The sequence below is a fragment of the Oncorhynchus kisutch genome, linkage group LG11, assembly GCF_002021735.2.
Source record: "Oncorhynchus kisutch isolate 150728-3 linkage group LG11, Okis_V2, whole genome shotgun sequence".
Lineage (NCBI taxonomy): Eukaryota > Metazoa > Chordata > Actinopteri > Salmoniformes > Salmonidae > Oncorhynchus > Oncorhynchus kisutch.
Genome location: NC_034184.2, coordinates 34,797,490 through 34,822,315, shown reverse-complemented (window position 1 = coordinate 34,822,315; position 24,826 = coordinate 34,797,490). Strand labels below are relative to the sequence as shown.

Here is a 24,826-nt window from a genome sequence, read left to right as displayed (position 1 = left end):
TCTTGCGCACCTGTCAGGGTACAGCAAACCGTTAAGTACATGGAAACATTACACCGTCATACCCCACGGGCTGCGTGGCTAACCTAGCTAGCGAGTTACAGTAAATCAGACTTCTTAAAACGCTCTCATGCATGGTAAGTATAATTACAGGGGTAAGAAAAAGTATGGTAACCCTTTGGAATTACTTGGATTTCTGCTTAAATTGGTCATACTATTTGATCTGATCTTCATCTAAGTCACAACAATAGACAAACACAGTGTGATTAAACTAATAACACACAAACAATTATACGTTTTCATGTCTTTATTGAACACACTGTGTAAACATTCACATTGCAGGGTCGGAGAAGTATGTGAACCCTTGGATTTAATAACTGGTTGACCCTCCGTTGGAAGCAATAACCTCAACCAAACATTTTCTGTAGTTGCGGATCAGACCTGTCCAACGGTCAGGAAGAATTTTGGACCATTCCTCTTTTTAAAAAACTGTTTCAGTTATTAAGCAATATTCTTGTGATGTCTGGTGTGAACCGCTCTCTTGAGGTCATGCCACAGCATCTCAATCGGGTTGAGGTCAGGACTCTCACTGGGACACTCCAGAAGGCGTATTTTCTTCTGTTGAAGCCATTCTGTTGTTGATTTACTTCTGTGTTTTGGGTCGTTGTCCAGTTGCATCACCCAACGTCTGTTGACCTTCAATTGGTGGACATAGCCTTACATTCTCCTTACATTCTCCCAAACCTTGATAAACTTGGGAATGTATTATTCCATCGATGATAGCAAGCTGTCCAGGCCCTGAAGCAGCATAGCAGGTGCAAACCATGATGCGCCCTCCACCATACTTTACAGTTGAGGTTTTGATGTTGGTGTCCTGTGCTGTGCCTTTTTTCTCCACACATTGTGTTGTGTGTTCCTTCCAAACAACTCAACTTTAGTTTAATCTGTCCACAGAATATTATGCCAGTAGTGCTGTGGAACATCCAGGTGCTCTTTTGCGAACTTCAGACGTGCAGCAATGGGTTTTTTTGGACAGCAGTGGCTTCTTCCGTGGTGCCCTCCCATGAACACCATTATTGTTTAGTGTTTTACGTATCGTAGACTCGTCAACAGAGATGTTAGAATGTTCCAGAGATTTCTGTAAGTCTTCAATTGATGCTCTGGGATTCTTCTTAACCTCATTGAGCATTCTGCAGAGGACAACATACCTTCTCCCAAGGAGACGAGAGGACAGTTAAAGGGGAAGCAACAGGTTACCAAACAAATGGACTAAACAAACCAAGGATGCACTATCAAACCTGACATTACACACTGTTTTAAACATGAGATAATACAGTTTAGTGCTTTTACATAAAATTAAATGACAGCAACCCAGCTGTGCTAAAATACACATACAATGTAAATTACTCCAAAAATGAATGTATCACCTCTTGAGAGGACCCCTTGACCCAGTCACCTCTGCTCTATCAAAATAAGAGTCCTTTGTACAACTCCTTCGACATAAAATGCCTGTTCATAATCTATGGTAACAACATCATTCTGCTACATTTGCGTACGTATAGTTGCATGCCATGCTGTCAACATTGTTATTTTGCCACAAAGACAAATACATTGATGTGTAAAACAACTCCATGCATAACACTACAAAACACTGGAGACCCTCAGCTATATTCAGCCATTTTCCCAGAACCCCCCTCTCCCTGTCAGCCTCCCATATGTGCCGAGCACTGCCCTGACACTGTGCCACAATGTCACATCCTGTTCGTTTACTCATTAATCAAGTGTGCAGTCCAGATTTGTGACAATCCTAATAAACAAGAGAGTAATCAGGGCGAGGTGGAGCTTTCTTTGTCTGTGCCATCAACACAACAGAGCACCACACTGACATGGCTGCCATGGGAACTGAAGCCAGTCCAAACCAGTCCAGACCCACATCTGGGGAACAGGTACTGGAGCAGTATTCAGCGTCACCACAGCAGCTGCTCTCACATCCCACAGAATATCAGAAATCCCTCTGGCACTGTGCTGAGGTGTTCGTCTTCAAACAAAACAGCAAGAAAGCTGGTCATGAACTGGATGTGGGTGTGTTTTTATTTTCATTGTTGTCTTAAGGATGACAGAATGGTTAAGGATACCATTAGGGGGGGGTTCTGATGAAGATGCATTTGATATGCACACAATAGAACTCTTTCAGCACTCCCATTCCATCATACACCCACATAACTCTCTGTATCTACTCCTCTCCGAGGTGATTAGCTCATTTACTGTGGCATCCAATGACTAAACTAATAGACAGAACATATCTGTGCTTTTGAGTCTACCCCAATGATACACACTGATGTCATTCGATCTAAAGTGTTTACAGATTTGTCAAGCAATGATGAGACCAGTGTCACTTCAATTACAGTATGAGGTATTTCCAATCAGGTAATGATTAGTACGCTGTAATGCCAGCTGTGTGGTTTGGGTTGGCATACTACCGTTCCATTACCCCCCCCCCCCCCCCCCCGCGCCTCCCCGTGACCCGGTGATGTCACCACAGGCCCAGTTGGAACGGGGGATGAAAGCATCCCTCTCTCCCCATAAACAATAGGCTGACGTCAGGCCACAGGAGCACAGGCAATCCCATAAAACTCCCTTCAACAGTGAAGCAGAAGCCAACTAAGCCACCTCTAGTCCTGACCCATCAGAATCAACATGTCGTCAGACCACAGCGTCAACGCACCAGGGCCTTGTTGGGAAGTAAAAAGGAGAGATGGTGTAGCTGGGACTCTGTTGTGGCGTGGAAGAGAATATTCATGGGGTTCAGCCTCTAATTAAAGATCTAAACGGGGTTTCAACACCGTTCTGTACTCTGTCCTTTACTCCTTTAATCTATCACATGAACCATCTACTTCTACTCTCTCTCCCTCTCTTAATCCTAGTTCATTTCTCACTCCATCACCTCTTGTCATTCCCTCTCCAGCAGCTATCTGTCTCTCTCTCTAACACCCCTTCATTCTCTTCATCTCATTCCCTGTGTGGGCTCCTTTATCTTTTGTTATGTTTCAGTGTTTGTCATCTCCAGCACTCAGGAGCCTCAAAGCCCCACCAACCTCACCTCACCACACCCCACCAACCACTCAACTACCTCTACAACATCCTTTCACTCGATTCACCTTCAATGAAATCTCAAACATTGTCCCCTTACCCTACCACACCCCCAACCTACAATACACCATAAACTTGATCTGTGTCTCTCCACATCCACCCACCCATTGTATAGAATGCACATCAATGGACATTAAAACAGAATGCTGTTTTAACACCAGAGCGAACCAATTCCGAAACATATGAGCCCCGTACAGGGACCGAAGATATGTTTACCCTGACAGAGAATGGGCTCTCTCCTGTCTGTTTGTGCCGTGGTATTGTATCTCTAGGCTTTAGCTCACAGCGTTAAAGGGCTGTGCTGTGGGACTTGAGGACTGACGGTGCTCTGTCCGACCAGCTGACCTGGAAGACTGATCTGACACGGACACAGCAACGACAGCTGAGATTCGGGGGTCCAGACCGATAATGTGGTCCATTTGTTGTTTTGTGTCTCAGGAATGCATGAACCCCTGCTGCAATGCCACCACCTGCACCCTGAAGGGAGATGCCGTGTGTGCACACGGACAGTGCTGCGAGGACTGCAGGGTAAGACTGCTCTTTCTGTTTCTATCTTTCTTCCTCTCCCTCTCTCACAAATGTCTATCCCTCCCTCTCTCTCCGTCCCTCGCACTTTTGCTCTCTCGTTATGTCTCTTTCTCTCTCTTTCTCCCTCTTTCCTCCCTGTTGAAGTGATTAAAAAAAATCAAATTCTCTGCTCCATTGACATGTTAAAAAAGCGAGAGTTTACAGTAAAAAGAAAATGTAGACTTTTAAATCAAGGTGTATTCAAGCACAGGGCCCTCCAGAGTACAAAAAAAGATGCCAAACATTTTCAATTTAGTTTGCTCTTCTGATTCCATTGTCATTGACTTGTGGGTGTGTGGTTATTTGTCTGTCTATGTGTTCTCTCTGCAGCTGAAGCCTGCTGGCACACCGTGTCGAGAATCCAGTAACTCCTGTGATCTGCCAGAGTTCTGTACTGGTGCCAACCCCCACTGCCCTGCCAACGTGTACCTGCATGACGGGCACTCTTGCCACAAAGTGGACGGATACTGCTACAACGGCATCTGCCAGACCCACGAGCAGCAGTGCATCACACTATGGGGACCAGGTCAGTAGGGCGCCCCCAGGGGACTGGAAGTCTTGATTGATTTGATGTTTTTGACAGTCTTCCATGTTTGGAGAGATCAGATGAATACATCTAACTTTCCTTAACATGTTTCTTGAAGTAGCTAAGGAACAATTAATCCTAGTTTATAAATCAGTTCAATGTCAAGGGAGAGACCATGCAGCACCTGGACAGAACAAGCTGACAGACATCATGTAAACAATCCTTTTGATGAAGACAGGTTCCTTCTCAGTTGACCTGCCTTAACATCTGGAGGTCAGGGGTTACCTTTGGCTCATGGGATGCTTTGTTACATCTCTGACTCATCACATCTCGCTCTCTCCCTCTTCCCCTCCCTCTCTCACTCTCTCTCTTCCCTTCTCACTTCCCCCCTTCTTCTCTCACTCTCTTTCTATCTATCTCTATCTATCTCTTTCTTCCACTCTCTCTTTCTCCTGCAGGAGCCAAACCTGCCCCGGGGATCTGCTTTGAGAGGGTCAACTCAGCAGGAGATCCTTACGGGAACTGTGGCAAGGACTCCAAAGGATTGTTTGCCAAATGTGAAGCCCGGTAAGACTTAGCAGCTGTTGTGATGTATGTCATGTCTATTGACCTTAAAAGCAAAAAGAGCTAGCTAGAAAGACCAAGGAATAAAACAATGTTGTTTATCTGAATTGGTATTATCAAGAGTGCCAATTGACAATCAGCATGGCACATTATATGGGAGAAATAGTCTAGGAAGGAACAATAATTAAAAACACAATTTGGAGATGATATAAGGCAAATTACAGTTTGAAGCATTCATGAACACTTTATACTATTCATGTCGGCTAATTGTTCTTGGATCTCTAATCAAGCATTTGTTAATTGATGTAATTGCTTTAATGACTGGAGGACTGAGGGAGTCATTAAGGTGAGACAAAGGTTGTCTAGTTATCTTTCATCTTTGGTTACAATTACACACCATCTCTCACATGTCAGAGATTGTCAGTGTTTAACTTTATGCCTTGTCATTTGTGTGTGTGTGTGTGTGTGTGTGTGTGTGTGTGTGTGTGTGTGTGTGTGTGTGTGTGTGTGTGTGTGTGCGCGCGCATGAATATGTGGGTTGGTTTTTTTTAACACAGAGACGCAAAGTGTGGTAAAATTCAGTGTCAAGGAGGGGCGAACCGGCCTGTGATTGGCACCAATGCCGTCTCCATAGAAACCAACATCCCTCTTCAGGAAGGAGGGAGAATCCTGTGTCGGGGGACGCACGTTTACCTGGGTGATGACATGCCTGACCCTGGACTGGTTCTGGCTGGCACCACGTGTGGAGAGGGCATGGTGAGGGTACTCTGTAGGGCGCTGCACCTGTTATCAAGCAGAACTAGAGAGAGACTATAGTCACCAGTGGTGGGGATGCTAATGCCAAGGCTTGTATTTAGCCCAATTCCAAACCAATCACTTACTGTCATCACTGGGATCATTTGAATTGGGTCTCAGAGAATGGAATAGATAGCAGTTCTCGGAAGATAGACCTTCCATTCAATAGCTAACATCACATTTGGAGTACTACAGTACTTCACATTTGATAAGTCATTTATTCAATAGGACTCTTTCTCTGTTCCATAGATGTGTCTAAATCGTCAGTGCCAGAATGTCAGTGTGTTTGGTGTGCACCAATGTTCAGGGAAGTGCAGCGAACGAGGGGTGAGTACTCCGTGTCGGAGGGTATCATTTTATGTTGCGTATCTAGAATGTGGTGACTTATTTCCCTATGTTAGCGGAACACTGTTGACATGTCAATATTATTAACGCATCACAGCATCTTGTTGACCTCAACATTGCCACACAGTAGAGTAGTACAGTAGGCCCTTTACTACACAGAGCGCCAATGTAGTTATCGTAGTTGTAGTTAACTCACTGCCCGTGAGTCATGGCAGCTACCCCGATGGTTTTACAATCAATCTTCATCTCTCCAGATGGTTTAAATCAATCCCATCTAATGGCATCATTTATGTTCTGCTTAAAGTGCCATCCATCATCTTTTGGCAAAGAGAAGGCAGGCCAAGCAGCAGGAGAAAATACTAGCAAATAGCTATAGTCTGGAAGCATCACTAGCACTAGTCAAAATACTAGCAAATAGCTATAGTCTGGAAGCATCACTAGCACTAGTCAAAATACTAGCAAATAGCTATAGTCTGGAAGCATCACTAGCACTAGTCAAAATGCTAGCAAATAGCTATAGTCTGGAAGCATCACTAGCACTAGTCAAAATACTAGCAAATAGCTATAGTCTGGAAGCATCACTAGCACTAGTCAAAATACTAGCAAATAGCTATAGTCTGGAAGCATCACTAGCACTAGTCAAAATACTAGCAAATAGCTATAGTCTGGAAGCATCACTAGCACTAGTCAAAATACTAGCAAATAGCTATAGTCTGGAAGCATCACTAGCACTAGTCAAAATGCTAGCAAATAGCTATAGTCTGGAAGCGTCACTAGCACTAGTCAAAATACTAGCAAATAGCTATAGTCTGGAAGCATCACTAGCACTAGTCAAAATACTAGCAAATAGCTATAGTCTGGAAGCATCACTAGCACTAGTCAAAATACTAGCAAATAGCTATAGTCTGGAAGCATCACTAGCACTAGTCAAAATACTAGCAAATAGCTATAGTCTGGAAGCATCACTAGCACTAGTCAAAATGCTCACTGCTGTTCGAATAGGTATTAATACTGCGAAGAGAAACCTTTTATGTTGTATTTACTTTGTTGTTTAGTTCTAGCACACAAGTCGTCCTGTTCAATGAATGAATGAATGAAAAGCAGGACCCTGGGTCAGATTTTCTTACTGTGACTTTTGAACCTCTGCATGGTTGCCCCACCTTTAACAGAGGTGAATATAAAACACAGAATCAAAGCTGGAGTAAGAAATGGCCCTAGTTTACCTTAATAATAATTGCTTCCTTTAAGTTTTATTTGACATTTATTTGGATGATGTATGATCCAGTCATTTGTTAAGAACAGGTGGAACTAGGTGGTGATGTCACCCCTATTACTAACTACACATTAGTGTTTTTATTTATCTAAATTTAACATTATATATTGACTATATTCAGACCATAGAATTAGGAATTAGAATACTAGAATGGATGTGAACCTTCTTATGATGGTCCAAAGGTCAGCCATGTTGGTCAGAGTTGGTCAACCTTGGTTTGCCCGTGTCATAAGATATTGTTTAAAACAATGAATGTGAATAATTCATCTTCACTGTATGTGTGTTAGCTAGCTAGACTTTAAATAAATCCAGAGCCAGTATGCATCTCCATATGTGGCTCAGTTTAGATGTCATTCTGTATAACGTTAAATGTGCATGAGTGTGTTTGCAAGTGTACTGTACAGTACATTGTGACATAATCCTATCACATCTTTAGAGCTCCCCTCAGGGTTTCTTATGTGTCCTTCAGTCTTGACCTGACCACCTCTGGCCCCAAACACTCCACACACATAAGGGAGTGTCAGTCACTCTGAGACAGGCAGGGAAAGCTCTTCCCAGTTCGGGGCCAGATCCGATCTGGAGCGATCCCAGCCACAGACTTCCCTGCAGCTGACAGCTGGACTCCATTATCCCTCCAGGGAATCTTGTTGGATCCTTTTCCCGCTCGGATAACTGTGTTTTGGGATGGGCTCTCCCCTGTACATGTTTTCTCCATCATGTTTGACACTGCACAGTCTATGGTGCCCGCCACATGAAAACCGATGAGTCTGATGGAACGAGTGTATAGTTTATTTGTAGAAGTAATTCAAGCATTTCAGATGTGGGCTTTTCGGAGGAATTTTCGGAGGAATTGCAGGCCTGTGGGCCAGATGAATGCATCTCTCGTATGTGATGTGTGTCTTAGGCAAGTACAATGCATACTGGTAGCTTATAAAGTACGTAAAATAAGTCATGCATACTTGCCATATCCCATGGATCCTTGCCATGTAGTCTCTCACTACTGTGTGTTGGATGATCCCTAGAGCCTAGAGGCCTAGCACACAAGTCTTCCTGTACTCTGACCAGTATCTATTGGTAGAACACAAGGTATGGACAGTATTGTATTGTACAGGTGAAGATGTGTCAACTGAATATTAACCAGCATGGGGTTAATATTGGGGTTCTAGGTGTGCAACAACAAGAAGAACTGCCATTGTGAGGAGCACTGGGCCCCTCCCTTCTGTGAGAGGGCGGGGTTTGGAGGCAGCCTCGACAGCGGACCAATGAGACTGTCAGGTACAGTACACTCTGTCCTCTTTATACTTCACTAACTGCACCCTGTGTTCCACTAACCTGGGCAGGTTAAGAGAGTTAGTTTGGGATAATAATCAGGGTAACACCTTTAGCTGTACTTTCATAACCTGCTCACAGAAAGTTAGTTACTTTGAAGCTCGACTAGGCTCTCCAAACCTGCAGACGGATCTATCTCGGTCACCTATTCACCCTAGCGACATACAACTCATTACAACTAGACACGTACAACTTTCCCTGTCTGGTCATTCAAGAACGGAAGGAAATAATCATTTAAATCATGTCAAATGTACTAAAACCCTGCTGTGGCTTCTATTAACACTCCCTGTGTGTCTTGTTTGTGCCGTGCTGTAGATGTGCGTGTGTGTGTATTAATGTGCGTGTTGTCGTATGTGACGTCAGCCGACAGCAGGGGGGTTGCCGTGGCGATCCTGGCCACCCTCCTCAGCCTGATGGGTGCTGGGTTCCTGGTATTTCTCAAGAGGAAGACTCTGGTCCGTCTGCTCTTCACCAACAAGAAGACCACCATGGATAAACTGAGGTACAGTAGGACACCTCCTCCCACACCTGTGTTTCATTTTATGTTCTGGATATCAAGGCAAAATACTTTTATAGAGATGCTTTCGTGTATAGATGATTATCTTGTAGAAATGACAGAGATATTGTTTCTAATATGCATTATGGTCCCATGGTCTCTCTCTGGTGATTTGATGTGTTCACAGCGATAGTAACCTTGTGACTCCACTAACCACTAACCATGTGAGAGGAAGACGCATAGTCCAGCACATAGTCCTCACAATGCACGTGGGCCTTGTGTACAGAGGAAGGCCTGTTACTGTGTGTCTCAAAGCTGCAGCTTTTTAAGAGATGTATAATAGTAGTTAGTAGAAGACTAGTATAGTAGTTGGAATGTTACCTCTCTGTCTTCATAGGTCTGTTGGATCCACCAGAGCAACCAGTCCCAGCCAGACTCATTCCATGTACAGTTCACGACGCAAGCCCCCAGCCAAGCCCCCAGCCAAGCCTCCAGGTGCCAGCGTATACAAGGTGGGTCTCTTTCTGCTGCTGAGTTAAGGGGCAGCTGATTTTCCCTGATAGTCAATTTAGTAGAACACAGACTGTTTGTTACACGTGAGGGAGCTGGAGTTTTTCCCCCAACCTTCCCTTATGATCAATTGATTAGTATGGTTCACTTATAGGCCTACACAATGGAAGATGTAACAAGTACACTTTGCATTGTATAAAAGATGGATGTAGGGAGAGCTAAAACGTGTGTTAGCAAAGAAGTATTACAAACTAACTGCTGACAAACTATCGGTCACACATCATTGGATTTCAAATGCAATCCTACTGTATCAAAACCGCAGCACCACAACAGGGAATCAACTTAGTCTGAGACTTGCCATGCTTATCTGAACCTATTCATTCCAGACTTATTGTCAAAACAAGTTGACGGCTAAGCGGATAATTTATTTAGTCTCAGCGTCTCTTTCTTGAAGAAATATTAATGAGGCCACAGTATTGCTGGCAGAAGGCTGAAGAAACTTTGATTGAGAAGCCGCACCATTTAAATGAAATGGTGATCATGGTGCAGTATCATCATAGGGCTGTGTATAATGGTTCTGCCTGAGATAAAAGCCTTCGTGTACTTCGACAGGAGAAAAGAGTTGGTGTAGTCAAGAGTAAGAGGCAAATTGGGGTGGACTTGTTTTAGAATTGATAAGCATGTGTGTGCATGTGTGTGCGTGCGTGTGTGTGCGCGCGCATGTGTGTGTGTGTGCGTGTGTGTGTGTGTGTGTGTGCGGGCGGGCGTATGTGTGTGCAGGCATGTGTGTGTGCGTGCGTGTGCAGGCGTGTGTGCGTGCGTGTGTGCGTGTGTGTGTGTGTGTGTGCGCATTAAAACATCCACAGTTGATTCCGATGGAGAACAGCTGGAGTGTATCATTGTGGTCAGAGTTCAGGAGTTAAGGGTTTGCTGGCTTGGCTAGGAAGGATGCTTAACCCAGTTCCGTCTCCAACACCAGTATTGTCTCCTCTAGTGAACGTGATTCTGGCTCCTCAGCAGTATTCAGTCTACTTGCTGTTTAGTGTTTGTTCTGGCAGTCACAGTTCCCCCTGTCCAGATTTCCAGCAGACTCTCTGCAGGTCGCCTGGCGTAGCATAGCTACAGGCCAGGCCAGTTCAGCCAGTCTATCCATCTCCGGTGCAATTAGGTTTATTTTTGAGGACTAACAGCAGTTCTGGACAGGCAATCTGATGCTGGCTTTGACCGTTTCAGTGTGTTAGATTCACTTACTATGTTTTCTGTTATTGACTGCCTGTGAAACGTGTTAATTCATAGTAATAGTACATCCATGACGGAGAACATGGGTATAGTTTTAGCCTGGGTTCTCCTAGCTGTATCCAGCTACTGTACATAGGTCACAGGGGTTTGAAATGATTGTTTGTGAGACTCCAACAGGAAATAAGATAAATGATCTGAGGAGGAGCAGAGGGAGGAGAACATAATAGCTCAAGCCCTGACAGAAAACACAAACTAACAGCTCTCTTCTCTACCTCCCTACCCCTCCATATCCCCTCCCCCTCTCTCCATCCTCACAGCCATCCCACCAGAGTTTGGAGCCTCTCCTCCCTTCACACAGTTTACATTCCCACAGCTTACGGCGGTTGCCCAACTACCAGCCCATCCACATCAGCCACCCCATGCCTGTCTCCCTGGGTGTGGGACAGCAACCTCTGCCCCCAGTCCCACCCCACCACAGGGCCCTGCCGGCCCACACTGCCCTCTCCCCACCGCGGGCACCACCCTGCCACAGCCTGCCCAGACAGCAGCCCTACAGGATAGACCAGGTTAGTAGTCACTGTTCTGCCATGCCATCCGCTATGAATACAAATATCCAATGTATTTTCTGTAAGGCTGCACAATTAATTGAATGCACAACGAAATCGCAATATTGACATGTGCAATATCCATATCTCAAGAGATTCATATCACATGCAATACTTTGAAATGTCACTAAGCTGCATGCAATGTTTGTTTTTATAGTTTACTCATTCAAGTAGCACAGTTCTTCCTCCTTGCTGCTAGATTCTCTATACGTTTAGATGCTGTTCTGTTCTAGGTCAAATGCAGTCAACAGGTTGTTCCAAACAAGAAAGATGCTGCTTTCCACTTTGCTTTTTAATATAAATCCTTCTATTTCTAGGATTCCATCAGTTGACCCAAGTGTTTTGATCTTGATATCGCAAGTCAAATCACAATCGCAATATTTTGTAAAAAAATTGCAATTATATTTTTTGCCCATATCGTGCTGCCCTAATTCCCTTTTTGGGGATTTCTTTGGAAATTGATCTTGCTGGAAACAACATAGTAAAAAGTATATTTATTAATTCACACAATCCATAACATTTGAAGAACATAAATTTAACAAGGGCAATGGGAAATACGTATTCCCTCACTCACTTATTCAAAACCCCTGCCTTGGGTCCCAATAGACATATTATTACACAATGGATAAGTTATGGACCACGCATACTAAATAGTGTGTTGCTATAACCCCTGGAAGGCATAGCTAAATAACTTAAATGAATGTGTTTGCTCAACTTGTCTCATATGTTCATTCAGCTGGAAATCATTATTTGAGCAAATAAAGGCTTTACTAAAAAAGGCTGTGCAACTGGTTATACACAAACACACACACAGTGCTTTTAACATACAATGTTTTCAACTTACATACTTACATATTCATGCACATGAATACATTGTGCATGTCCATTTATACAGTAACTGTTATTCAACATGTCCTCTCAACCTTTTGGTTCACATCATTCTGATCTTCCTGCTACGCCATAATGTCTGTGTCTATTATCAGTTAATCTGACTAGTCTCTCATCATGGATTTGATTGACTTATTTCAGCGATGTAAGGGTTTTATGTGTAGTTGTCTAATGTTCGTGGGGCATATTTACTCTGTTTTAATTTTACTCCTTAATCACTATGATATATTTAAAACATGTACTTGATTGCACTTTTAACAGAGCTGAGATTTACTTTGAAGTGCAAAGTGTAGTAAAACAGGTGAAATCAGTCATTGGCACAGACATGGTGGCGTAGCAGAAAGATCGGCAGGAAGGTCGGTATGCTGTGAACCTAGTGGTTGTGAGTTCAAATCCTAGGTGAGGATATGTTGAATAATAATTACTGTCCAAATTAACATGGACAAAATAATAATGTCTGTCAAATATGAAAACATGGTATGTCAAAAGCACTGGGTGTGTAAATAGTGGGTGTGTAAATAGTGTGTGTGTAAATAGTTCCACAGCCTTTTTAGTGTTGATGGCCAAATAAAATGTTTTTTGTTGAATGAACATTTGAGAGGAGTTGAGCAAACACATCATTTTAAGTTGCCTGAATTTTTGCTTAAGTTTTCTCAAGTTGGAGCTAAGTCTGGGCCAACAACATTTTGTTTAAAGTTCAGGTAACACTTGAGTAGTTGAGTAAACAAACAAATGCTGTGGAACCAGTTACAAACAACTAGAATGTTTTCATCCTTAAAGTTGTTCTCCACAAATCCTGTTTTGTGCTGAGCCAGCAGGGCTGTTTCTAGAGTATGTAATTCAATCTGTCTGCTCAGGGCTCATGCAGGCAGGTGATCTGTATGCGTAGAGCACCATGTCAGATGTCCATGGCTTTATGAGGTGCAGAGTGCACTGGCAGATGCACGTCATTGTAAAAAAAAAAAAAAAAAAGGAAGACATTAACTTTGAGATGTTACTATTCTCTCTGGTATATGAAGCACAACTACTCCCAGATGTTAGGGAAGAGCATGTAAGAGATGGAGAGAGACAGATATAGATCCAATGCATCCCCTTCTTCTGAGAAAGTCCCTGTTGAGGTGTGGCAACAGATGGATCACATATGTGAGAATGGAGTGTGTAGCAGCCTAGCAGCCTTTTTTTCTACAATTGTAAGGCAACTTCAAAGGCAACTTTGTGTCCTTCGGAAAGTATTCCCACCCCTTGACTTTTTTACACATTTTATTACGTTTATTACATTATTCTAAAATGGATTATTATTTTTTTACAGTTGACAGTGCATGTCAGCGCAAAAAAGCCATGAGGTCGAAGTAATTATCCATAGAGCTCCGAGACAGGATTGTGTCGAGGCACAGATCTGGGGAAGGGTACCAAAAAAATTACGCAGCATTGAAAGTCCCCAAGAACACAGTGGCCTCCATTCTTAAATGGAAGAAGTTTGGAACCACCAAGACTCTTCCTAGAGCTGGCTGACCAGCCAAACTGAGCAATCGGGGGACATGGGCCTTGGTCAGGGAGGTGACCAAGAATCCGATGGTCACTCTGATAGAGTTCCTCTGTGGAGATGGGAGAACCTTCCAGAAGGACAACCATCTCTACAGCACTCCATCAATTAGGCATTTATGGTAGAGTGGGCAGATGGAAGCCACTCCTCAGTAAAAGGCACATGACAGCCCACTTGGCTGTCAAAAGGCACCTAAAGACTCTCAGACCATGAGAAACAAGATTCTCTGGTCCGATGAAACCAAGATGGAACTCTTATGCCTGAATGCCAAGCATCACGTCTGAAGGAAACCTGGCACCATCACTACGGTGAAGCATGTTGGTGGCAGCATCATGCTGATGGGATGTTTTTCAGCGGCAGAGACTGGGAGACTTGTCAGGATTGAGGCAACAATGAAAGGAGTAAAGTACAGAGAGGTCCTTGATGATAACTTGCTCCAGAGTGCTCAGGACCTCATACTGGGGTGAAGGTTCACCTTCCAACGGGACAATGGCCCTAAGCACACAGCCAAGACAACACAGGAGTGGCTTCAGAACAAGTCTCTGAATTTCCTTGAGTGGCCCAGCTAGAGCCCGGACTTGAACCCGATCAAACTTCTCTGGAGACACCATAAAATAGCTGTGCAGCAACGCTCCCCATCCAACCTGACAGAGCTTGAGAGGAGCTGCAAAGAAGAATGGGAGAAACTCCCCAAATACAGGTGTGCCAAGCTTATAATGTCATACTCAAGAAGACTCGAGGCTGTAATCACTGGCAAAGGTGCTTCAACAAAGTACTGAGTAAAGGGTCTGAATACTTATGTAAATGTTATATTTCATTGTTTAAAAAAAAATGTTTTTGCTTTGTCATTATGGGATATTGTGTGTAGATCGATGAGGGGAAAAAAACGATTTAATATTTTAGAATAAGACTGTAACCTAATAAAATGTCAAGGGGTCTGAATACTTTCCGGAGGCACTGTAAGTCCCATTTATCATTACTATTATTATTACTCAGGTAATCTTGTACTCAGGCTCTCTTGTACATATTTATCTTTGAAACAAAACTTTAAAAATGATGAAATTCAAACTCGTGAGCTGTATATTTATGTAGTACATACAACCCAAATGTCTACTATGCTATCTAACTGCCCGAGGGTTGTCAGCATGGTACATACAACCCAAATGTCTACTATGCTATCTAACTGCCCGAGGGTTGTCAGCATGGTACATACAACCCAAATGTCTACTATGCTATCTAACTGCCCGAGGGTTGTCAGCATGGTACATACAACCCAAATGTCTACTATGCTATCTAACTGCCCGAGGGTTGTCAGCATGGTACAAAAGGTACATCTTGACTTGGGAGGTCTGCTGAGGGGCACAGTTGGTTTTGAATGTGGGGGTCCATATTATGTTATATGGTGTCCAATGTGACGTCTCGTCTACATAGACTACTGCAGTAGTGGAGTACCTGGTCCAGCACTACCCCCGCTGTGTGGGATTCATTCTCCATCTACCCAACACAGAGAGGTAGACACACAACACTTGAGGTATTAGATGCCCTTAACAACAGATCTAGTATCAGATTACCCTACCCCTTAACTATCAGAGAGAGGATAACCTATCTGATGCAGGATGAGTGGTTAGAGGCACTTCAACTTACTGGGAACCACACCAGGCTGGAGAGAAGGCTTCAATCTGATTAGGTCTTTATTTCAACCTCTGTGGCGCCTCTGGTTTAACTGCATCAGGAGACGATTCAGCTGCCATCCCCAGGAGGTGATCTTATTCTTTGAGTTTAGTGTTTCGAAAGGCAAATTGAAGCAACAAACAGACCGCTGTTTCACAAGAAGTGGTCTCCACTGTTTGTCCTAATACAATTTAACTGAGTCCAAGTCACAAGATGTGGTTTAAGCTACAAAACATTAACACTAGTACTGTAGACTCAGTCAAATGTGTTTTTGTGGGGGCAGTCGTATCTGGTCTAAGAGCTTGATGATCGACTACAACAGAGTATCCACTAATGATGACGTCACTGGGGGTGGCCATTCATAACTGATTCGTTAAATGACACGTCATGTCTTCAGGTGCTGTTACAACCCCACTTCTCTACCTACCACACTATGCCATGCCTACCTACCGCTGCCATGTATGCATGGTCAAACCACTCACATAATGGAATAATAATCTTTCACATCAGGGGGTCACAGTTATTCAAGCATGGTTGATGTAAGTCACCTTCTTGCTGATGTGTGAAACATTACAGAGCTGGAAGTCCCAACAAAGTCATCTAGTCCAGGACACACTTTACGCCCTTGAAGGACAAGCTCATATGTGTTATATAAATGGCATGTTATGGAAGATTCCAGACACTTTTTGGACGATTTTGTTGGAAGATCTTAATTTTATTCAATGAACACCAAAAAAAATTTAAAATACAAAACAAAACGTAAAGTTTAGTAGGGCTAAAGAGCACAGTACCAAAACAAGATCCCACAAACTACAGATGGGAAAAAGCTGCCTAAGTATGATCCCCAATCAGAGACAACGATAGACAGCTGCCTCTGATTGGGAACCATACCCGGCCAACAAAGAAATAGAAAACATAGATTGGCCACCCTAGTCACACCCTGACCTAACCAAAATAGAGAATAAAAGGGCTCTCTAAGGTCAGGGCGTGACAGATTTCACATGGTTTTGAGAAACAGACCCCAACCAGCGATATACCTCCTCATGCTCATTCTGCAGTGCCAGGGCACGGATAAAAACAAAAGCTCCAAAAACACCAAGTATAGTGATGTAGGTCATCCGATGTTGTACACATGTGTAACCGATGTGAAATGGCTAGCTAGTTAGCGGTGGTGCGCGCTAATAGCATTTCAATCGGTGACATCACTCGCTCTGAGACCTGAAGTAGTTGTTCTGTGGCTTTTGAGGCGAGATGGGTAACAATGCTTTGTTACCCACGATGCTTTGTGGGTGTTAGTTGTCTGTGTGTGCAGAGAGTCCCTGGTTCGAGCCCGGGTCGGGGTGAGGGGACGGACGAAAGTTATACTGTTACATTGATGCTGTTGGCCCGGATCACTGGTTGCTGCGGAAAAGGAGGAGGTCTAAAGGGGGGTGAAACTAACCGATGTGACATGGATAGATGTTGACCCAGATCATGGGTGTCTGCTCCTCCTTGTTGATGTGTGCAGAGGGTCCCTGGTTCGAACCCAAGTTGAGGAGAGGGACGGAAGCTATACTGTTACACGTGAAATTGTGTCATTACAAACTTTATCTTCAAAGTTACATTCCATTTTGTCAGACTCGAGCGATACTTTTCCATGTGCGAGCATGGGCATGCTTTCTCGTTCCTATTGTGGCGATACGGAAAGATGCTGAGACTCCAATTTTTCACTTTAAACAAAAAACAGTGATTGCAAAGTTAAACAAACCCTACAACTCAATGCACATCTCTATGTTAAGAACACAAAGTTTGGTAACAGAATGACGGCTCAAACAGCACAAACCATCATTCTGTTACCAAACTTTGCATATGCATTGTTCTTCAAGTAAATGTGTTTTTGTCAAATGTTCAGTGGAAATTCTTCAAAGTTATCCTTGTGCATACAGTTGTATGGTTTATTTAACTTTGCAATCATAGTTTTTTTTTTGCATTTTAAAGTGAAATATTGGAGTCTTGGCCTCCTTCTGTTATTGTAGAATTGCCTTTAACACTTCATTCTGTTCTCTAAATCCTTTGAATTTGGTGTTTGCTGTAACTTGGCACTTATTTGTGAGTATTGCTCAAGGTTTGTTCCTTTCCTCCTACAAACTGTGCAGAGCAGCTGGGATGCTGCTAGCAGATGTTTGCCATTACCTCGCCCTCCCCATTTTAGATTAGTAACACATGATGGCACCTCATTTAGATAACCTTCCAGAGAGAGTTGCTATGGAGGTGGTGGCTACAGAACAGACAGATACATTATTCTGGTGACATTCTATAACACAGTGCCCTCTAGTGAGGTTTCTGTGCCAACACTACTCTTCAACTTCTGGTTTGTCGTTCCTAGGACCGTGAGAAGCCCAGTCCGCCCCAGAAGCCCCTGCCTGCAGACCCTCTGGACAGGCGTGTTTGGGTAGAGAGCAGCACCTCGGTGGTGGGGGTCCGCCTCCCTGGACCCATCCCTATCCACATCCCCACCGTGCCCAGGACCCTGCTCACCATTCCACAACCAAACAGGTCTGTGCTACGGTGGGCTGGCTGGCAAAAGGTTTATAGCTATATACTGTATGAATGAAAAATGTATGAAAATAAATGTTTGCTCTGCATGTTTTTTTGCTCTCTTTTCAGATCTGCACCCATACAATCCCAGAGACTGCCTAAGACTCATCATTTCGACCGCTGATCACAAAGAAATGGAGATGGAATAGTGAGGTGCTCTATGGATGGAGACCCATATTTGCACTACAAGACTCTACCAGACCTTTGCAACTTTGAAAGGGTCTCAGAGTTTTAGGAAAAGGGGACTGACTTCAAACATTGGTGCTATGCCTCTGAAAGGTGCTTTTGTTGTCCTCGCTCAGGTACAAATGAACTATTTAATGTCTACACCTTGTAACTCACTAAGCAGCAGTGTTAGGGACTGGGAGTTTATGTTCAGTTTGTCGTTAATAAGAACTGCTTTCGCACTCCAAGGCATCCACTCACTTCATAATCTGCAACAGTGTCGGACTGACATGTTGGAGATGTCAATTGCGGTGTGTTTCGACCACAGGTGGCTGGTTGGTGGCACCTTAATTGAGCAGGACGGGCTTGTGGTAATGGCTGGAGCAGATTAAGTAGAATGGTATCAAATACATCAAACACATGGTTTCCATGTGTTTAATGCCATTCCATTTGTTCTGTTCCAGCCATTATTATGAGCCGTCCTCTCCTCAGCAGCCTCCACTGGTTTCAACTAATCCAATTCGGTGCAAAAGCAAGGGAATTGTTCAGAATCGACACGTACTTGAATTATTGTTCGATCTTTGCATTCATACATGGTCTACATATCAAATTAAATCAAATGTATTTATATAGCCCTTCTTACATCAGCTGATATCTCAAAGTGCTGTACAGAAATCCAGCCTCAAACCCCAAACAGCAAGCAATGCAGGTGTAGAAGCACAGTGGCTAGGAAAAACTCCCATGAAAGGCCAAAACCTAGGAAGAAACCTAGAGAGGAACCAGGCTATGAGGGGTGGCCAGTCCTGGCTGAGCCGGGTGGAGATTATGGCTAAGATATTCAAATGTTCATAAATGACCAGCATGGTCAAATAATAATAATCACAGGAGTTGTCGAGGGTGCAGCAAGTCAGCACCTCAGGAGTAAATGTCAGTTGGCTTTTCATAGCCGATCATTCAGAGTATCTCTACCGCTCCTGCTGTCTCTAGAGAGTTGAAAACAGCAGGTCTGGGACAGGTAGCACATCCGGTGAACAGGTCACTGTTCCATAGCCGCAGGCAGAACAGTTGAAACTGGAGCAGGTGGACTGGGGACAGCAAGGAGTCATCATGCCAGGTAGTCCTGAGGCATGATCATAGGGCTCAGGTCCTCTGAGAGAGAGAAAGAAAGAGAGAATTAGAGAGAGCATATTTAAATTCACACAGGACACCGGATAAGACAGGAGAAGTACTCCAGATATAACAAACTGACCCTAGCCCCCTGACACATAAACTACTGCAGCATAAATACTGGAGGCTGAGACAGGAGGTGTCAGGAGAAACATACATGATCTTTATTCATTATGTACCCTAATATGAGTTAATTGACAGGGTATTGGACCCAAGTATATAACTACAGTACCACAGAGAAAAGTATCTCTGATCTTTAAGTTTTTCTCCGCTGGCGAACTTGAACACGTTTACAAACTTACAAATGATTTTGGGCTCTTACATGCCCTTAATAGTTCATGTTGTGACCACAGACTTGAAGGACATGCTGTAGTCACCGCTTTCATAAATACTCAACTCTCTTACACACGGTTTGGAGTATTTGCTGGCAGTTGTGCAATACGTAATGCTCCCAGCGGGGCCAGGAGAGTCTAAAATGAGCTGACACTGCTGTGTTCCAGAGAATCACAGCAACACCAAATAATGCAATATAACGCTGGTGGAGGAGCGTGCTACACTTCAACTCACTTGATGCTGTGGTGTCAAGATGACTTCAGTGTTGTGAAGAGTCCAAACCCCACTTAGATGGTGTCCAATGTTTTATTCATTTTTATCTTTTCAAAGTTTACTCAGACAAAAGTATGCCAAAGTGGTTTACTTTACGAGGTAATTGCCGGTACTTGACCTCATGGTTATCATTATTCATTTACTATTGGAGCTCGGTCTCACACATTGGCACGTAACTCTCCTTGAGGTTTTCAAGACATTTCCAATTAAGTTGAATTTGTCCTTTGAAACATTACAGTCTAACAGCAAATACATCCAATAGCTGTACTTAATGTCCTGTTCTTTTCCCTTTAAACTTTACTTTACTTTAATTTGCGGACTAAGTGACACAATTGATTTTCAATACATTAAAATGTTGTCCAAATTAAAGTAGAGACTGTGGGTACATAATGTCTTGGCCACAATATGGTTCATTAAATATAGCTCTGATGGGTGCTGAGTAAGAGTGTTCATCATACTGCTCAGTCCTCTAGCATGGCACGGGGTGTGTGGGTGTGCGTGCATGCCTGCGTGTGTGTATGTATGTTAGCAAGCTTACCATATGAAGTTATGACCTCACTCTCATAACTACTTTGTAAGGTTGTTTCAACAGGGGGGAACTTTTACATTAAAAAGTATTCAGTACAGCACCAAACAGGGGCACATGTTGCATTATTGTAGGTTGTAAAACAACATATCAAACCTGGTCTGCAATGTATTCTGATCACCAATATACTGTTGTGCTTTAATTAAATGGATGCATGTGTGTGTACTCATAATGCAGTGTATGTCTTGTCGCTCAATAGTGTGGAATGCACTACTCGCTACTCATCAGACTTGCATTGTGTAGTTGCATTTACACTTTTAGTCATCACTGTCTATGTTCCTTTTTTACAGATTTAGATCAACTGCTATCTGATGTCAGCATTTGTCAGATCTTCAGGTCTATTCACTTGTAAAAGTTGCTTTCTACAAATGTACTGTATTTTTTGTTTCACTCTTACATTTTCAAGTTAAAAGCCATTGTACATTTAGTGTAAATATAGTATCTGTCAGCAATCAGTATTTTATTTTACAAGAGCAGTGAGAACCACAAAGTGATGGCTTCTCCTGTTCAATAAAACATGTTTTTATTATTGAACTCCATTTGGAATGAGGATTATGGTAAAAGATTGGATTCTGGAGCAGTTGGAGTACTGGAACATTATTGCAGAGCCAAATAAATGAGATGTCTCTTATGCTGTTCATTTGATTTAAATGCGTTTATTTTGCTGACTGTACAGGCGAATGTAGGCAGAAGACTTAACACAAACACATTATTACAAATAATAATACATGACTCATTGGCACAGCAATGTGAAATGTGTCTCCCTCTCGTAGGATGAGGTTTTATCAGACATCTGTACAGTAAAGCGAAACCAAGTCAATCCTTTGTGTCTTGAGGTTATTCTTGATGGTTTATTATTTCATTTATCCATAAAAATCTCATACAGTTAAAACTGTTGTTATGCAAAACAAATATCCAGGTAAAAATGCAGGTTTAGATACATACATACATACATACAATGTGTTAAAAGAATAAGCAACAATAATTAAGCTTTTAGAAATTAGGGGGGAAAATGACGCTGTCCACCTAAGCCCTTTACTAATGGACTGTACCATCTGACGATACTCTTCTGTCCTTCTAATAAACTGATGAAATTCTGTAGGGAAAAAATAAGGAACAACATTTGCCCATATATTCACTATAACAGTAACATAAAGTACAACGCAACCGTAATGTTTATGGAGAAGGCATTACCTCTCTCCCAAAGGCCTTTGCTATTTCAGCTGCCCCTGGCCCAAACTGCAAAGACAAAAATATCAGTCAATTCCAGAATGATTTCAATTGCTCTAATCGAAACAGAACCCATGCTGTTACTTGTCATTACCTTGTTCTTCACGTCGTGGTCGGCCCTGTCCAACAACTGCACCAGCAACTCGTGGGGGTTCAACACTGCCACCTAGCAGACAAAGTTGTTGTATCTCGATGAGTTTGCACCATGAGTCTCGATGAGTTTGCAAATCAAAATCAAATCAAATCAAATATAGCCCTTCGTACATCAGCTGATATCTCAAAGTGCTGTACAGAAACCCAGCCTAAAACCCCAAACAGCAAGCAATGCAGGTGTAGAAGCACGGTGTCTAGGAAAAACTCCCTAGAAAGGCCAAAACCTAGGAAGAAACCTAGAGAGGAACCAGGCTATGTGGGGTGGCCAGTCCTCTTCTGGCTGTGCCAGGTGGAGATTATAACAGAACATGGCCAAGATGTTCAAATGTTCATAAATGTCCAGCATGGTCCAATAATAATAAGACAGAACAGTTGAAACTGGAGCAGCAGCACGGCCAGGTGGACTGAGGACAGCAAGGAGTCATCATGTCAGGTAGTCCTGAGGCATGGTCCTAGGGCTCAGGTCCTCCGAGAGAGAGAGAAAGAAAGAGAGAAAGAGAGAAGTAGAGAGAGCACACTTAAATTCACACAGGACACCGAATAGGACAGGAGAAGTACTCCAGATATAACAAACTGACCCTAGTATTCAGACCCTGTGCTATGAGACTCAAAAATGAGGTCAGGTGCATCCTGTTTCCAGTGATCATCCTTGAGATTTTTCTACAACTTGATTGGAGTCCACCTGTGGTAAATTCAATTGATTGAAAAGGAGAGCCGCACACTCTAGGAGCTCAGATGCAATAATTTTATAAACTAATAACCCACGTTTTGACAGACAAGCTGTCTTCATAAGGGTATAATGACAAACATTGCGGGTCACTAGTTTATATAGTTTCAAAGGACACACTCACAGGTGTCTGTAATCATGGCTGGGGTGGCTTGATATCATTGGTTGATTTGCAGATATAAATAGAACATGTAAAAAACATGAATGGATAGCATACAATCCATAGATACAATTAGGCTACATAATAGGCCTACAAACATTTACAATGAATACCAAAATCATAATAATCACAAGAATGACTTCATATCAAAGTCCACATTGAGACCGAAGGGAGCAAGGGTCTTTAAATTAAATTGTCAAGGTCACCCCCTCTCCTAGAGTGGTTTGTGGTTTGCTTCCAAAAAGTGGTCTGCAACTGGGTACGCGGAGTTTTTGCACATAAAGGTGCTAACGATGCTCCGAGATTCGTACTTTTATTTCGCACTTCTTTTGACACACATCATTTTTACCACAAGGACAAGTTATTAGATAAATAACTGCCTTAGTTGAGCACGTGATAACACCAACACCTTTTCTTTTTCAGGTGTTCTACTCAGCTAGCCAGCACCTCGCCTAAACAGGTGTGTGTTTCTTTTGCTTCCAAATTAAATTGATTAGACATGATTTGGAAAGGAACACACCTGTCTATATGTGACCTATTTCAGGAAACTAGCAGTATGTCGCAGGTCACTACTTCACACGAAAGCCATTTGAACGTAATCTTTTTTTTTTTTATCAAAATGTGATTTTGGGCAGAAATGCCTTCTGGAACATGTCTTTTGTCTGCCTTAATAAGAAACTTGCAAGCCATCTGTCAATACGAATAAAATGGTTAAATTACAAGCCTAGTTGGTTTTGCCACAGAAAAAGTCAGCAACCTTCCCGTTAGCCATGATTGGCTGAGATAATGAGTGGGCTGGACATGCCGAAAGATGAGTTTGATTTGATTTGACCTGCAGATTCATGCAGGGTAGTAATGATGGTTCATTGTTTAGCTAGCTAGCTAGCTACATGTCTTAACAAAAAACTCCACTATACAAGTATCCATTGCAAATGAATGTCACTTCGACAACTGTTGACAGACGTAGCCGGTAAATTCGCTCTGGCTATCTACTCCAATTTCAGACCATGGGTAAGATAGTCTAACTAGCTACATTTTCAGATATTACACGTTTCTAATTTTGACAAAGTCTTTTCATTTTTTTAAACATTTATTTATTAATTATTTTTTATCCACTATGCAAGTGTCCATTTTAATAGAATGTCACTGCGAGAACTGTTAGCCAGTTAGCTTGGGTGCTTGACTGCTGTTGACAGTGCATGTCAGAGCAAAAGTCAAGCCATGAGGTCGAAGGAATTGTCCGTAGAGCTCCGAGACAGGATTGTGTCGAGGCACAGATCTGGAAAAGGGTAGCAAAAAATGTCTGCGGCATTGAAGATCCCCAAGAACACAGTGGCTTCCGTCATTCTTAAATGGAAAAAGTTTGGAACCTGCGAGACTCTTCCAAGAGCTTGCAGCCCAGCAAAACTGAGCAATTGGGGGAAAATAGCCTTGGTCAGGGAGGTTACCAGGGACCCGATGGTCACTCTGACAGAGCTCCAGAGTTCCTCTGTGGAGATGGGAGAACCTTCCAGAAGGACAACCATCTCTGCATCACTCCACCAATCAGGCCTTTGTGGTACAGTGGCCAGACGGAAGCCACTCCTCAGTAAAAGGCACATGACAGCCCGCTTGGAGTTTTCCAAAAGCATCTAAATGGCTCAGAAACAAGATTAGATGGTCTGATGAAACCAAGATGGAACTCTTTGGACTCAATGACAAGCGTCACGTCTGGAAGAAACCTGGCACTATCCCTACAGTGAAGCATGGTGGTGGCAGCATCATGCTGTGAGGATGTTCTTTAGTGGCAGGGACTGGGAGACTAGTCAGGATCGAGGAAAAGATGAACGGTGCAAAATACAGAGACATCCTTGATGAAATCCTGCTCCAAAGCGCTCAGGGGCGAAGGTTCACCTTCCAACAGGACAATGACCCTAAGTACATAGCCGAGGCAATGCAGGAGTGGCTTGTCTCTGGA

At 43.1% G+C, this 24,826-nt stretch overlaps 1 protein-coding gene and 1 long non-coding RNA gene across 3 annotated transcripts in view; one reads left to right on the top strand and one right to left on the bottom strand.

Annotated features, from left to right (window-relative positions):
• LOC109899734 (disintegrin and metalloproteinase domain-containing protein 12) overlaps nucleotides 1-21,419 on the top strand; it is a 147,594-nt gene extending 126,175 nt beyond the window's left edge. The window contains exons 13-23 of one of the 2 annotated variants that reach the window (XM_031835683.1): nucleotides 3,586-3,675; nucleotides 4,045-4,240; nucleotides 4,699-4,807; nucleotides 5,362-5,560; nucleotides 5,849-5,926; nucleotides 8,384-8,492; nucleotides 8,862-9,048; nucleotides 9,440-9,554; nucleotides 11,109-11,357; nucleotides 17,864-18,033; nucleotides 18,145-21,419. In XM_031835683.1, the coding sequence (XP_031691543.1) occupies nucleotides 3,586-3,675; nucleotides 4,045-4,240; nucleotides 4,699-4,807; nucleotides 5,362-5,560; nucleotides 5,849-5,926; nucleotides 8,384-8,492; nucleotides 8,862-9,048; nucleotides 9,440-9,554; nucleotides 11,109-11,357; nucleotides 17,864-18,033; nucleotides 18,145-18,199 (1,557 nt within the window). In that variant the 3' untranslated portion in view covers nucleotides 18,200-21,419. The remainder of the gene's footprint in view (nucleotides 1-3,585; nucleotides 3,676-4,044; nucleotides 4,241-4,698; nucleotides 4,808-5,361; nucleotides 5,561-5,848; nucleotides 5,927-8,383; nucleotides 8,493-8,861; nucleotides 9,049-9,439; nucleotides 9,555-11,108; nucleotides 11,358-17,863; nucleotides 18,034-18,144) is intronic. The other variant, XM_020495207.2, reaches the window with a different exon arrangement.
• On the bottom strand, nucleotides 21,413-22,612 carry LOC109900109 (uncharacterized). Its single transcript, XR_002256555.2, has 4 exons — nucleotides 22,561-22,612; nucleotides 21,924-21,995; nucleotides 21,794-21,838; nucleotides 21,413-21,695 (listed from the first exon to the last, which is right to left on the bottom strand). It is a non-coding gene; the product is annotated as an uncharacterized LOC109900109 (long non-coding RNA).
• Between the last annotated feature and the right edge of the window lie 2,214 nt (nucleotides 22,613-24,826).